We start from the raw sequence: 14,372 nt of genomic DNA, 5'->3' as shown, positions 1-14,372 counted from the left end.
TACTACTTCCTAAATACGATATTAAAATTATAAAAGTTTACACTCGTCAAAAATTATAGTTTATTCTCGTCAAGATTTAAATTTAGATTTCGTGTTACATGTTATTAGATCTTTCTCAATTTTTATGCACGAATTTAATGAAATTGAATTAAACATAAATTACACTACCTTAATATGGTTAATTTATGAATAAAGATATTCATTCAACGATAAACATTTAGCACACTTTGATATTAGGTTGTTAGAAACATATTCATCAAATTATTTTAGTTACTCAAAGTTTAAAACAAATAATTTTTTTGGATAATGATACTTTGACAATATTTTTTTAACAACATTTTAATATCATCTACACATTCTGTGATTGATCCAAAATTACTCCACAATCAATAATTATAATCATAAATACCAACATGGATTAATCACAGAATAACACATAAATGATGTTAAAATGTTGTCAAAGTATCATTATCCAATTTTTTAATATAAGGGTAATTGAACAAGTAAACAGCTAATGAATTATATTATATTCATTACATTTTTAAATATATGTTTCTCAATAACGAAAGCTCTTTTGACGTACACGCCCTTTTTTTAAGAAAACCAAATTGGACATAGTTGCACGGTTAAGGAACATTTCTCGATCAAGCTAGCCGTTATTAGGATATCAAGTATGACAACATAATTGCGAGAAACCACTCAACTACAACAACCAACGTCAGCAAAGCTGCCAGACAATATCACCTAATCCTACCGACCATTTACATCTTTCATAGCAGTATCCACTGTAAGAAAACGACTCAAGTACTTCGACTCATTTTTTCTTTTAAATAGAAGCTACACCCAATGACTTGTAAACAAGCCACGTTAATATACGAAGTGAATTCGTAAAGCGATGGAACCCAACAGTATTCCCAAGTAAACCAAAATCGAAGTTGGGAGATTGATAGTACACTAGATGTTCGCCGCTGGAATTTTCGGAAACGCGCCATTAATTTAGGCTAACAAAATATTACAGTAAATTATTTTCACAACCAAAAAAATATTACAATGAGATTAGCAACTGTATTTTTCATCGATTCTACGCACCGCTGATGCCACGGCATAAATAGGCGTCACTCTAATTCACCTCGTCTGAACTCAGCTACCTATGCCGCCAATAGAATTGGCAAGGGGAATAGAAGAGGAAGTGCAAAAAGGAAACCAGAAACCTCGTTCCTGTACCATTAACTGTGCCATTGCATTGTCTGACAAAGATTAATCGCCTTGTAGAAAATAAAGCTGACGAATGTTTCCGGAAGCTACAACAAAAGAGAAAAAGTTATTACCATGATCCGCTTAGCCTCCTCTAGAAAATAATTAGAACAACCAGCTCTGTACCAGACTTCTTGTATAATATATTGTTCATCAGTTGTCTTGTGACTGAAACCTCTATTCAGAAGTTTGATTCTTTCTTAAAGCAGATTTTAACTCACGGGAAAGGTTTGATTCACCTTACTTTCTACATTCATTTTATTTTCTCCTTCAAGTACATGTAGGAAAAGCCCACTTACATTGGGCCTAAAAGGAAAAAACTGATAGTTACCATATAACCAGTCCCTGAAGTAGACATGGAGAGCAGATGACAATTCTCGTTTGCGACTTTCTTCTAAAGGTGCTTCTCGTAAGAGCTGCCTTATCTCCTCTAAATTTTTTTGCTGCAAAGATAAAATTCATTCAGAATTAAACACATTTCACATCCGTAAAAAGAAAACACTTGATTGGAAGTCCAATTGTTCGTATACTTATCAATTAACAGCATGCATACATTTTTATTCTGAGATGCCATATAAGCATCTGGTAACGTGAATGGGTTGCCTTTTGTAGCCCCAGTGGACTCTCCTCCAAACCAGTTGGGAATCTGCATGACAACAATGCGGAAAGAATAAAATCACGACTAAATAAAGATAAAGAAATGCACCTTGAACACTGCTCATACCTGAATTTACAAATCATACACACAATATCAATGTTTCCAAATAGCAGCCGTTTCCATAAACATTAAAGCGGGATAGAGTATAGAAGAGCAGCCGCTATTTTGAATTAATTTACTAATGATAAAAATTACTCAAAATTTATAAGGTTCATAATTAAAAATAAAATGCCACAGGTGCCTTAACTCTTAAACAAAACATACAAATTCAAATAAATGTTTCCTAGCTAAAGATTATCAATTATTATCAAGTCTTTTATCATTAACGCTATTAATACATCTCTATATTTCAATTTTGGATATTAAAATCCCAAAATAACCCAATGTCTTCCATCAGAGGAATTCTTTTGGAATCAACACAAAGTTTCGCTATAGTGCTTGCTATGGCTGTTGTTAAGACACTATTGGCCGCACTACAGCAGCCACTGTAGCAGGTAGGGGCCCCTCGCACTACTTAATACCCTGGACGATATATTATCTAATGGCAAACATATGAATTTCCATTAAAAGATCACCCACACAAAAAAGTCTACACTTGCCATACAAGTCAGTAATAAAGAAACACGCATACCACAAAATAAGTGAACTGATCTGGGTCCACCCGCATAGCAGACTCAGCTTGAACATCAGAGACACCAGCTGGATGAGACAATGAATCATGCGGATCAACCATGCCCAATGCTAGAGGCTCATCCCATCGGTTAACTGTGGGCACAATTCCAACTTCGTCCATATGCTCCTCCAATTGGGAATAAAAAGTATTATAGGGAGCCACCTGTTAACATTATAAGGAAGAAGATTTCAAACAAGGAATTCAGCAGAGAAAAGTGAGAATTAAAAAGAAAAATATGCATAAATAGTAAGAACAAAAAAGCTTGTAGTGTCACTAGAAGCATAAATGTAGTCAGAAAAACGACTTCAGTAAGATGTTACTTAGAGACCATATTGTTTTTCTAATTAAACGACTTCAGTAAGATGTTACTTAGAGATCATATTGTTTTTCTAATTAAACAAATACTATATTTGTAGTCATCTAAAAGAATAATTGAGTAGTCTGTTATTAGATTTTGAAGACAAACTAAAAAGGCTTGTTCTTGCCAACCACCAAATATACTGATCTAGAATTTAAGGGTTTGTCCATTTCATCACTTAGCTTTCTCATGGCTATTGGGCTAACTTTTTTGTTTCTTTCTCAACTAGACTTTATAACTATGAATGTGCTGCGTTTTAAAAATTAATAATCAACACATTAGAATTAAAAATTGCAAATAATACCAGTAAAGCAACAAAGTACGACCCCTAAACAAGCTCAAAGTAAACCTATTTACAGTCTAACTATTTTATCCACTCGTGGATCAGTCACACACTTTAATAGCTAGAGGAACTTTCTATCCACTCATGTATCAGTGTCACGATTCAAAAGTACTAGGCTGATAGTAATTTCATAAATAGCCGCCCAATATTTTGCAGTGATTTCATTAACTCCTTTCTCTGCACATTTGAGGAAAAAAAATTAGTAACAAAGAAGGCTAGATGACACCCCAATGATTAAAAATACCAAGATATTGCCGCTTGACACTAACCCTGTAAAGGTAAACTACATAAGCAGCGATACAAAAATAATCAAAGAGCTTTCAGTTACAATTTCTCTCTATCTATCTCTCTGTTTGTATATGTATATAGAGAGAAGACTCGAATGAAATTAAATATCAGGAGAAAAAGTATAAAACAAATTATTTAAATTAATAATTAAGATTAGTATATTCATTTTCATTCTCTTTTTTCATATAAGATATTTATTGAGGCACAGTCAAAAAGCATTTTCTCTATCTTAAACAAGAATTATATCATTCAACACAAGTGTACTCATCTCAAAAGAACTTGCAATGTTTTACGTTTCTTTTTATTACAATCAAATAATGACCTTCCAAAAAAAATGAGACGCATTATTTTTTAATATTTTAAATATTTTCAACTGACTTGTCAAGTTGTTTAAAATATTGAACATTTTTCATACTGTCCCTGAAGTGTTGAACTTAGACTCCAAGTGTATTGAGGTGTTGGCACGGAACAAGTATTTGAGCTAATTTTCAAAAGAAAATAAGTAGGCAGCTAGTGAGGAGTGCCAAATATGTGTTGTATACTGTCAGAGACATGTCGAACACTACATCTCAACGAAGAGTACCATGTTCTGTAGGTACCAACCTATATTGTGCAAAATTATACCAATTAAGCCACAAAGAACATCACAATTCAATCTTTTTAATTTTTCAGTGGAATCACTTCATGATGCCATTACATAGAATCAAAATCTATAGGTTCATTTTCATGCAGAAGCCAATCTGGAAGGTCAGAGTACCAACTTCACTAAAAATGCAACGGTAAATGAAGAAGCTCACCTGCAGTTTATGGTTATCACCAACAATAAGAGGTTGCTGGTTCACTCCCAAAAAGAAAACACATTCCCGACAATTAGCAATACAAATGTGTTTTGCTGCTACGATTACATGAACTCTTTCACAATGTTCCACTCTGACAGCCTGGCAAACAAAAATACGAACCCAGAGAGATCAACTTCTTTTCTGCAAATTAAGCGTCAGCTATTCTACTAGTAGGCAGAAAATCAGTAAAACGCCTCTCCTCCCATTACCAAGTCGTACCAAAAGAATTAAAAATGATGAGTAAATAGTTCAATTGTATCTTTGAAAGTAGTAAAATGCAGTAAAGTGAATCCAGAAGGATAAATCAGTATAAATAAAAATAAAATTGCCACCTAAAAGTACCTTGTTGAAAGGTGTTATATTAAATGATGACAATTATGGCTCGTCCGATTCTCCATAAACACTTCCATGGGAGAAAAAGAAAGAAAAATGAAACCAGCTCCTCCACAGGTAACATTAGCTTATGCATGTGTTACAAATAAGATTCTGAAGAAGCTGAAGGAAAATAACTCATACTCATAGAGCATATACCACAAATCCACCATAAAAGTATGGCAGATGGCATTGTGGCCTATGGCAGAGGTGTGAGGCTTATAACACGCACAAAACACATAGTAACATAAAGTGCAGACTCTAACTAGAAAGAAGAAAGAAAAAACTTATGATAAAAAAACAATAAACTAAAAATAGCATATTCAATAAACTTTGAAGACAACGTCACAAGATTCAATAGTTCACTCAAAAGTAAAAGAACTCAGGTTCATGTAACAACAAAATAATAAAAATAAATGAGCATGAGAGAACTAGACTACAAGGGGGCAGAATGCAGTAAGGTGGAGCACTAGAGCCAAAGAAAAAAGCAGACAGAACTAAAAAGACGGAGATAGAATCAATTGAACCAAAAGGAGGTAAGTCACTGGAGAAGCTGGCCAGAAAATGGATGAGAAAAGGGACAGAAACACAGAAATAAACCAATAATGGAGAGACGGATAGGTAACCAGAATATGGGTTGCTGCCAGGAGGAGATGATGTCAATGCCTTCATAAAATACACATGGAAGAAGATAGACTCAAAAGACACAACATAGGAGTGACCATACACACTGCTGGATGGCTAAACAAGTATTTTACTGCTTTAGGGTTTCAAACAACTTTTGGTGATAGGTCATAACATGAAAATAGTTCGGCCAGTTCAACCCATTTCTGGGTGAAGGTTTCTCATTTCTGTCAAAAACCACAATTGGCACCACGGACATTGCAGGCACCATGGCCTGCCATAACAAAATGGCCATGCCATAGCCTTTGTATGGGAGACATCAATTCTCCACCCCTACATACTGCCATTGCGCCATCATGCCCAACATTTAACAACAATGCACTATGGTACAAAAACAAATTTCATACTTGTTCATTCCTTACATATGTACAGAATCATTATGCTCCTTTCACAAGCAGGACACAAAGCTACTAAGTATTACCTTGCCTACTGCTCCCAGAACTATTGTTGCATCTGAACACCCATAGACAGTAGCATATCTCAAAGGTGCTAAGATGTATATGGCAGACTCGTGGCAATTTAGAACCTGAATGATCAAATAGAATTTCTATTAGCATACTACATATAGAGACCAACAACAATCTAAACTGACCTCTCAATTTCCGAACACACATGAACTAAGATGCATAAGATGGTGATTCAAGCAGTAAAAACATCTATTCACTCAAACAATACCATATCATAAGATGGTTGCATGTCTTATTTTAAGGAACTAAATTTTTGAAAAGTTTGGTAGAGATGCTCAAAAACTACCTCAGCATGAAAAACCAAACCCTCTTTTCAAATATGGCTATAACAACCAATATCAATCAAATTTTTTAAATAACAGATATAGTGGTGATATAGCTCGATTGCATAGCAGCATCTCTCCCATCCACAATTTTAAATCCATCTTCTTTTACAACCTCTGTCATTGTTGTGGTTACAGCAAGCATCCTCTTGTCATCTTTTGCGAGTACCCAACCAAATGAAATTTAGGGGGGAACTTGTAAAAAGTTAAATTCTTGAAGGAACTGTTTCACCCATAAAAGTTCACAACTAATAGTCGTCATTGTCCTATATTCAGATTCAGAAGAAATAATATTTCCTATAAGGAAAACACAATATCTTGTAGTACAACATTTGTCGATAGGGGAGCCTGCCCAGTTAGCATTACAATACTCATGGATTTGGGTATTTCCTTTATCTTCATATAGCATACCTTGTCCTAGAGCTCTTTTGAGGTATCTTAGGATACGGGTAACAGTATTCCAATGGTAAAAAGAAAAGGCCTGCATGAACTAACTAACAACACCAACTGCAAAAGACAGATCAAAGTCAAGTAATAGTAAGATAATGTTTCCAACCAGCCTTCTATCTCTTTTCAGATCAGAGAAAGACTCTACTTGTTGTGTTATTTTCTTATTTAGGTCCATAGAGCTATCCATTGGTCTACAATCAATCATTTTTGTCTCTTTTAGGATTATCAAGAGCATATTTCCCTTGAATGATTACAACACCTTTTGACTAAGCTACTTCAATACCCAAGAAGTATCTGAGGCTTCCAAGATCCTTGGTTTGAAAATGTTTACACAAATGCTCATTTACCTCAGATATTCAAGTTACATAATTTGAGTACAAGAACATAATTTTTAGAGTTCTAAGCTAAATACAGTTTAAGTTGGAAAATCATAGACGTTTGTTTACAAGGATTGGCTGCCAGCATTGTTTTAACTTTTCTTGTATGTAGGGGTAATTTTGTAATATCCTAGGGTGTATTTTTCTTTCTCTCAAGCGTCTATTGTGGGCTGAACATGGAATGGCCCAAAAAGAAAGAAATTAGGTTAATTTGGTGCTTTTGGAAGGTGAGAGAGCAGCCATAGGGAGGGAGGGAGGGAGGCAGAATACACTTCACTGGTTTTTGTTTTTCTCTGCTTTTGGGGTTTGGTGTTTTGTAACCATTGGAGTTCCCTGGGTACTCACTTCCAAATTTTCTTTGCAATGGAGTATGGTCGATTCTTATCATTCCCTTAATTTCTATGCATTTCCATGCGTCCGTGCACTAGCTTTCAATTTCCAGTTCTGCTTTATTTTCATTTCCTTTACTGTTCATACTTTTCTGGCTTTGCTTTTTTAATTTCCACGCACTTCTACCAATTGGTTTTAATTTCTAAGCATTTTCTACCAATTGGAATTTCATTTCCAGCTATTTCTACCGATTAGAATGTATCTCTGCATTTGTTTCATTTCAATTCAGTGTTACACATTTACGTTGTCCCTTGTTTTGCATTTTCATTCACGTTACTGCACTATTAATTTGTACTTGCATTTTATTTTATAGTTTTGCTTGGTTGTCACAAGTTTACGTTTCTAAACAACTTCTATTAATGCACCTATGTCTTTGTGTTTCCTTACTCAGTTTCTTGCATTTCACTCAGTTTTTAGATCACACTTTGCGTTCTATTGTTCATTTACTTTTCATTGTTTCAATCCCCCAATTCATGTTTTGTTGAGAAAGAAATTACTCAATGAACTCAATTGAAATCGATGCCTTGGATTGATACCTAGGTTGACCTCTAGACTACGTTATTTAAGGGGAAAATTTTAGTTTTATTTGATGAGGCTTGTGTGAACAAAAGGTCTATCACTGGTATTAGAAAGTGGGTTTTAAGCCTAACTCAACCCCACAAAACCGGCTTGTAGGGTGAGGTTTGCACCTCACTTATATATTATAAATTGGCCTTATCTCTAGTCGATGTGGGACTTCCAACACACCCCCTTCACGCCGAGGTATAGACATCTCGTGCGTGATAGTAGAAATTGGGTGGTCCGATAATGGCCCGATAGCGGGTGGAATAGAAGAATAGAATGCCCACTTAGAACTCGCTAGGATAGGCTCTAACCATGGCTCTGATACCATATTAGAAAGTAGGTTTTAAGCCTAACTCAACCCCACAAAACCGGCTTGTAAGGTGAGGTTTGCACCTCACTTATAAACTAAGAATTGACCTTATCTCTCTAGTTGATGTGGGACTTCCAACACACCCCCTTCACGCCGAGGTATAGACATCTCGTGCGTGATAGTAGAAATTGGGTGGTCCGATAATGGCCCGATAGCGGGTGGAATAGAAGAATAGAATGCCCACTTAGAACTATATTTAGATTAATCTCCCTTGTGTAAAATACACACATAGGGTTCTCTATTTATAATAAAAGAAATATGGGCTAAGCCCAAAATACAAATGAGAAATAATAACAAACTAACTAAAAGATAAAAGATATAATATATCTAACACTCCCCCTCAAGCTGGAGCATACAAATTGTATGAACTAAGCTTGAGATAGATGAACTCAGTGTTGAACTAGATGATTTGTCTTCAAGAGTGTGAGGCAAACATAGATGGACTAACAGCAGCTTGTGAAACTTCAACTTCAAAAGTGGATGAAGGAGAGCCGTGTGGACAATGATAAACTGCAAGGACCGATTCCCAATCAATGATGGATGAGTGACGGGATCAACAGTAGTAGCTGAAAGCTAAGAGCTACAAAACTGCAGGGACTACACTAAATCCTCATCAATGATGGATGGGTGACGGGATCAACAGTAGTAGCTGAAATCTACAAAACTGCAGGGACTACACCCATATTTATGTGACTTGCAGTGTCTTGGAAACGTACTCCCCCTTAGTGTGAAGGTGGAAATGTGAAAGATCACAGTTGCTGAACCACTAAAACAAAACAAAATATTAAGCTACAATGCTGAAACAAAGACATCAAGATATGTTGGAGGTCCAAGATTCTTTGCTGGACAACTCCCAAGTGGTGATACTCAGCCGTGTATCACAAGAAGATCGGGCTAAACTCTAGCATCGAACAACGGCAAACAGTGCTAACTCTAGCACCAAACAGCAGCAAACAGTGCTAACTCTAGCACTGAACAGCGGCAAACAGGGCCAAACATCGGGCTAACTCTAGCACCGAAAAGTGGCAAACAGTGCCGAACAGCGGCAAACTAAACGGCGCCGGACAGCAGAAACGGCACCTGGACAACGATCAATAGTGGCTGGACAGTGGTCAAACGGCGCGGACAGCGGGAAACGGCGCCTGGACAGCGGGAAACGGCACGTGGACAGCAGCAAACGGCGCGGGGACAGCGGCGATGGTCTGGTTGGCGAGACCGACTCCGATCATCAAGTTGGGCAGCCATGGAGAGGGAGAAACCCTAAAAAATTCAAAGTACTCCGATTGATGCAACGACCACAGATCCAGAAAGAGGGCGAAGAGGCGATCACGGCAGTGCTGATCGGCGGCGGAAAGCTCCGGCGACGCGCCGGCACGCGCGCCGGCAGCGGCGGCAGCGGTGACTCTTGCGGCGGCGCGTGAAGGCGCGTGAGAGGTCCGTTCGCCGCGATCTTCATACCACGGTGGTTGCCCGGTCGAGACGATTCCGATGGTGTGGTCGCCGGTCGATTCTGGAACTCCGGCGGCGGCGGCGGTGGCCGGAGGCGGCGACGGACTGGCCGGAAAGAAGCGGCGGCGACGGTGGAGAGATCTGACTACACGGTGCTGACTGTGGCACAGATTTAAGAGAAAAAAGAAAGAGAGAAGGGTTGCCCACTGAAATTTTAGGGGCTGCCGGCGGCCATGGCGGCTAGCCGCCGGCAGACAGCAGAGACACCAGAAGAAGATCAGAGAACCTGCTCTGATACCATATTAGAAAGTGGGTTTTAAGCCTAACTCAACCCCACAAAACCGGCTTGTAGGGTGAGGTTTGCACCTCACTTATATATTATAAATTGGCCTTATCTCTAGTCGATGTGGGACTTCCAACAACTGGCATACCATCAAATGCAGACATTAGTAGATTCTTGTGCTCAAGAAATTGCATATTCAAGTACACTAGTTATTTTACTCAAGTATCTAGGAAGTTGCACCTGTTAACACTTTAGCCTAGAAAATCGCCAATTAAACTGTTAAGAGCGTGTGAGAGAGAGTGTGCAAGCTCGTGTGTGTATTAAGCATAAAAACCAACTAAATGAGAATGTTTTTTCACTCAGAATTTCTCCCTAATATATTCTCTTTATCATTTAGTAATTTCATCTTAAATTTCTTCTACAGAATATTCTCTTCATCTTACCCACTACACTTATTAGCACCCCTATATGAAAACATAATATGAAGGGTTAAATACCTATTTAGGATCAATAGCTTCAATGATATATCAAAATAATCCAAAATGTGAGTAACATTATACTTGAAAAACAGATAAATATATGAATATATGTATTAGAAACAAACCTTAACATTAGAACCTTTAATGTCAGGTGCATGCTTCATATATGATGATTTTGAAATCCCTTCAATGAAACTTGCACCTCTGGTACTGGTTGAGGCCTTATTAACTGAGGCACTGGATGCATCAGTCATAGCAACATCGTGATCAGAAGGAGAAGCTGGCCCATTTTCCTTAGAAGAAGTCCGTTCAGAAATATATTCCAAAGCAGCAACAATGTTTTGTTGAAGCCAATCATGAACTTGAGCAGCAGGAACAGGAACAGCAGGCATGTCAGGGTCTGAATTTGCAAAAAAGGGAGAAAATTGACTGAAAGAATTTCCTTCAGATCCCTTGTCACCAAACTGAATTAGAAACCCAAGGTGCTCAAAACTATCCATGGTTAAAACCTATCAATTAAGCAAAAGAATATCAAGATAATAAACTAAAAAAACACAAATTTGATTCAATAAAAAATAAATTGCTGTAATGAAACATTTAATCAAAGACAAGTTAAAAAAGGTTCAAAAATTCCTATATCTTTCCATCCAGTAACAAACTAGATGATCTTAGGCTACAGAGTCAATTATACTTGGGAGGGAAAAACTTAGAAATGCACCACTTCCTAAAACTACCACGTCCTAATTAAAAGGTGGTAGCATTTAACCATGTGATAATCAATGCCTCGGCAAGCAAAAGAAATTGAATGTTGCTGTCACTCTAACTCTAGCATATCCTTTAATTGTTATGATTACTAATTGCTAATGACAGCCAAACACACGAGGATATATACATTGCCACATGCATATACAATAAGAAGTGCACAGAAGTGACGGGACTGGCATTAAAATCAAGATAAGTTGGATTTGCATTAACTAGAAAGAGAAGATGCTGGCATCCTAAACAAATTAAAAAATAAGTTGTGCCAATAACAAACAAGAACAAAGAAATGGCCAGCAACCAGCTTGCCAGTTTTTATCCCTCACCTCAAAACAAACAAATAAAAAAACGGTTGATTTTTTGTCTGTAGAGATTGAACAATCATGCTAACTCTATACTGTATGATGCATGACATGTGTATGAATAGACCAATTCAATTTCACTCATTATTAGTACAAATTGTCAGTCAGCATTTCCCTGACTCAGTGGACCAAAACTCAATTAGAAGATCACAACCCTGGCAACTCTAGAAGACAAAAACAAGTCAATGATAAATTTGTATCTATATGAGTCATAAAAAATAGTATGGATCGCATGCAAGAATTTCAACCAGCATAGAGGCACTTGCACAATATTCTTATGTTACATGAAACCCTGCATGGCCTAATAAATCAAACAAAAGTGAGACAAACTACGGAATCGGTTTTTCTGCTCTCCATGAGGATATTGCAATGCTCACAATACATCACAAAAACAGAGTAACTAGTTGCAATCATACAGGATAGTGGCACAGGGGGGAGGTTACTTATCTACTACAAAACTCTTAGTAGCTGATGTCTTCAGAGCATATGCTCCAAATATCAGGTTCAGGGTTCACACAAAATTAATAGCAATGAGAAAACAATGTAGTAATATGATTAAGTAAATAATAAATAATATCATTCTACAGGAGCTAAGCAACAGCTGGTCACAAGAACAAGCATACAACAAGTGATGCAAAACTACTTTCCATGGCATTCAAGAATATCTCTTTTTTTGGTTTGCAAGGAAAATAGCCAACAACACTATTTCAATTACAAGAATATATCCCACAGATGAAAATAAAATAAAAACAAAACAAAGGAGAATAAACACACAATGCAGTTATAAACCAAGTATTGAATTAAGAAAATCAGAAATAATGAATAGCATTCAAAATCAGTAACAACCAATAATACAGCAAATTAACAAACCAGAGATTCTTCGCCTTCTCCATCCACAGGCTCTGCTAGAAGAGACAGAATGTTAGCCAAGTGTTTTTGCAGATATGACAATTGATGCGCCTCTTCATCAGTCTGAGATGGCAAAAACCGCCGACTGTTGCTACGAACAAGCTGCAAAACACTTAACATCAGAATCAACACATTGCGTACCAAATCAACGACAGAATAACTCAACAAAATTATCAGCAGTTTAATACAGTAATCAAAAAGAAATTAATCATAAAGAACGAAACAGCAACGAACACCTGCTAACAAAACTAATCCAAGGCTTCAAATGTGAGAGTCACCACCACAAAATTAACCCTACATTATGGTAACTAAACAACGAATTGGTCCGGAACAGTACCGTCGTATCTAATAGCGCCGAATAACAAATCGAATTACCTCACAAAAAAGGGAAGAAACGAAGGAAAACGTAGAATTCACCTGAAGCGGCGAGAGGGCGGACAAGTAGCCATCGAAAGCGGAAGTGGAAGGCCAGACATCGACGACGGCAGCAGAGTCCTTGTGCGTCCGCGGGAGGAGCCTCTTGAAGGATTGAATGTAGAGAAAAAGTACCAGATCATGCACGTCGACGCCGACGGAATCGGCTTCGCCGAGTTTTGCGGCGACAAGAGGTTCGGAGTCGGAGGGCAGAATCGAGGCGAGCGTATCGAGGACGAGTCTGGCGTGCTCAACGGAGATCTGCAATGCCTCGGAGATGGCCGCCGAGCCTACTCGATGGTTGGAGGATAACTCTAGAAGCTTCCGCTTCAACGGAATTAGGGTTTGCGCGGGGTCGGAGAAGATGAGGCGTGGGATTGGCAAGAGGCCGTGCTCAAAGGGCTCCCGCCTTGGGTGAATCACGGTGCTAGAGTCCCTCGCCAACGAAGAAGACGTGCATGGCTCCGTTGGTTCCGTCATGGCAACGCAGAGAAAAAATTCATGCGAGAGAGAGGGAAAGAGAGGGAGGGAGAGAGTTGCAGATCTTTGAATCGGGAGGAAGTAGAGGGAGAAGAGAGAGATGCGGGTGCGTTCTGGTGGGGTTCACCGCATGGTGTGTCGATACGTGGCGCCTTCTTATTGGTTCAGCAACAGTTACCATTTGAAGAAGCTTTGCCCTTTTACTCTGAAATGGCATTGATGCAATTGTACTTTGACGCATCCCATCTTACATGTGTTTTTCATTAATGGATGTGTTTTCAATTTTATCCACACTGCTTTTTTTCATTAATAATAACTCGTTCAACAATTTATGGAAGAAAAGTGTTCGTGATATAACTTTTCTTGTGATTAAACTCTATTGAAATTATACACTTTTAAGAAATGTTATTGAATAAGTTAAGGAATTTAAAAGTCGTATAATCTACAACAATATAAAAATAGTTGTTTTTTTTGTAACATAATGAAATTAATGAAAAAAAATGAAACATGTGGTATTAGAACAATAGTAGTTTATCTATATACTTTTTTTTCATTTGACTCAAATAAATTGTTTGCTTCCATTATAGAAACCAGATTTTAACTCATGAATAACATGTTGGACAAAATCTTGATTTGATCGTGTTTAAAAATGATTTTGATTCTTAAACCATGTTTTGAATAGGATGAATAAAAATCTCATGTCTATTGGATAAAACTATGGTTTGCAAACTATAATTTATACAAGTTATAAACACTAAGATTTAATGCACTCAAATATACTTTTTTTGCAAGTAGATATTGTCTCCAATGGAAAAACTTACACTTAC

General features: G+C 37.4%; 1 protein-coding gene across 1 annotated transcript; it reads right to left on the bottom strand.

The window, feature by feature from the left end:
* Positions 1–786: 786 nt before the first annotated feature.
* On the bottom strand, positions 787–13,697 carry LOC124827219 (uncharacterized). The gene is made up of 9 exons (XM_047300231.2): positions 13,069–13,697; positions 12,613–12,753; positions 10,747–11,130; positions 5,891–5,995; positions 4,372–4,512; positions 2,544–2,747; positions 1,808–1,900; positions 1,586–1,697; positions 787–1,301 (listed from the first exon to the last, which is right to left on the bottom strand). The coding sequence occupies exons 1-9, from the start codon at positions 13,543–13,545 to the stop codon at positions 1,258–1,260; spliced, it is 1,701 nt and encodes a 566-aa protein (XP_047156187.1). The 5' UTR covers positions 13,546–13,697; the 3' UTR covers positions 787–1,257.
* Positions 13,698–14,372: the final 675 nt, after the last annotated feature.

This window comes from Vigna umbellata, chromosome 5 (genome assembly GCF_029865625.1).
Source record: "Vigna umbellata cultivar VRB3 chromosome 5, Vumbellata_1.0, whole genome shotgun sequence".
NCBI classification, from domain to species: domain Eukaryota; kingdom Viridiplantae; phylum Streptophyta; class Magnoliopsida; order Fabales; family Fabaceae; genus Vigna; species Vigna umbellata.
The sequence above is the reverse complement of the archived record's forward strand: the minus strand, read 5'-3'. Positions and strand labels throughout refer to the sequence as shown.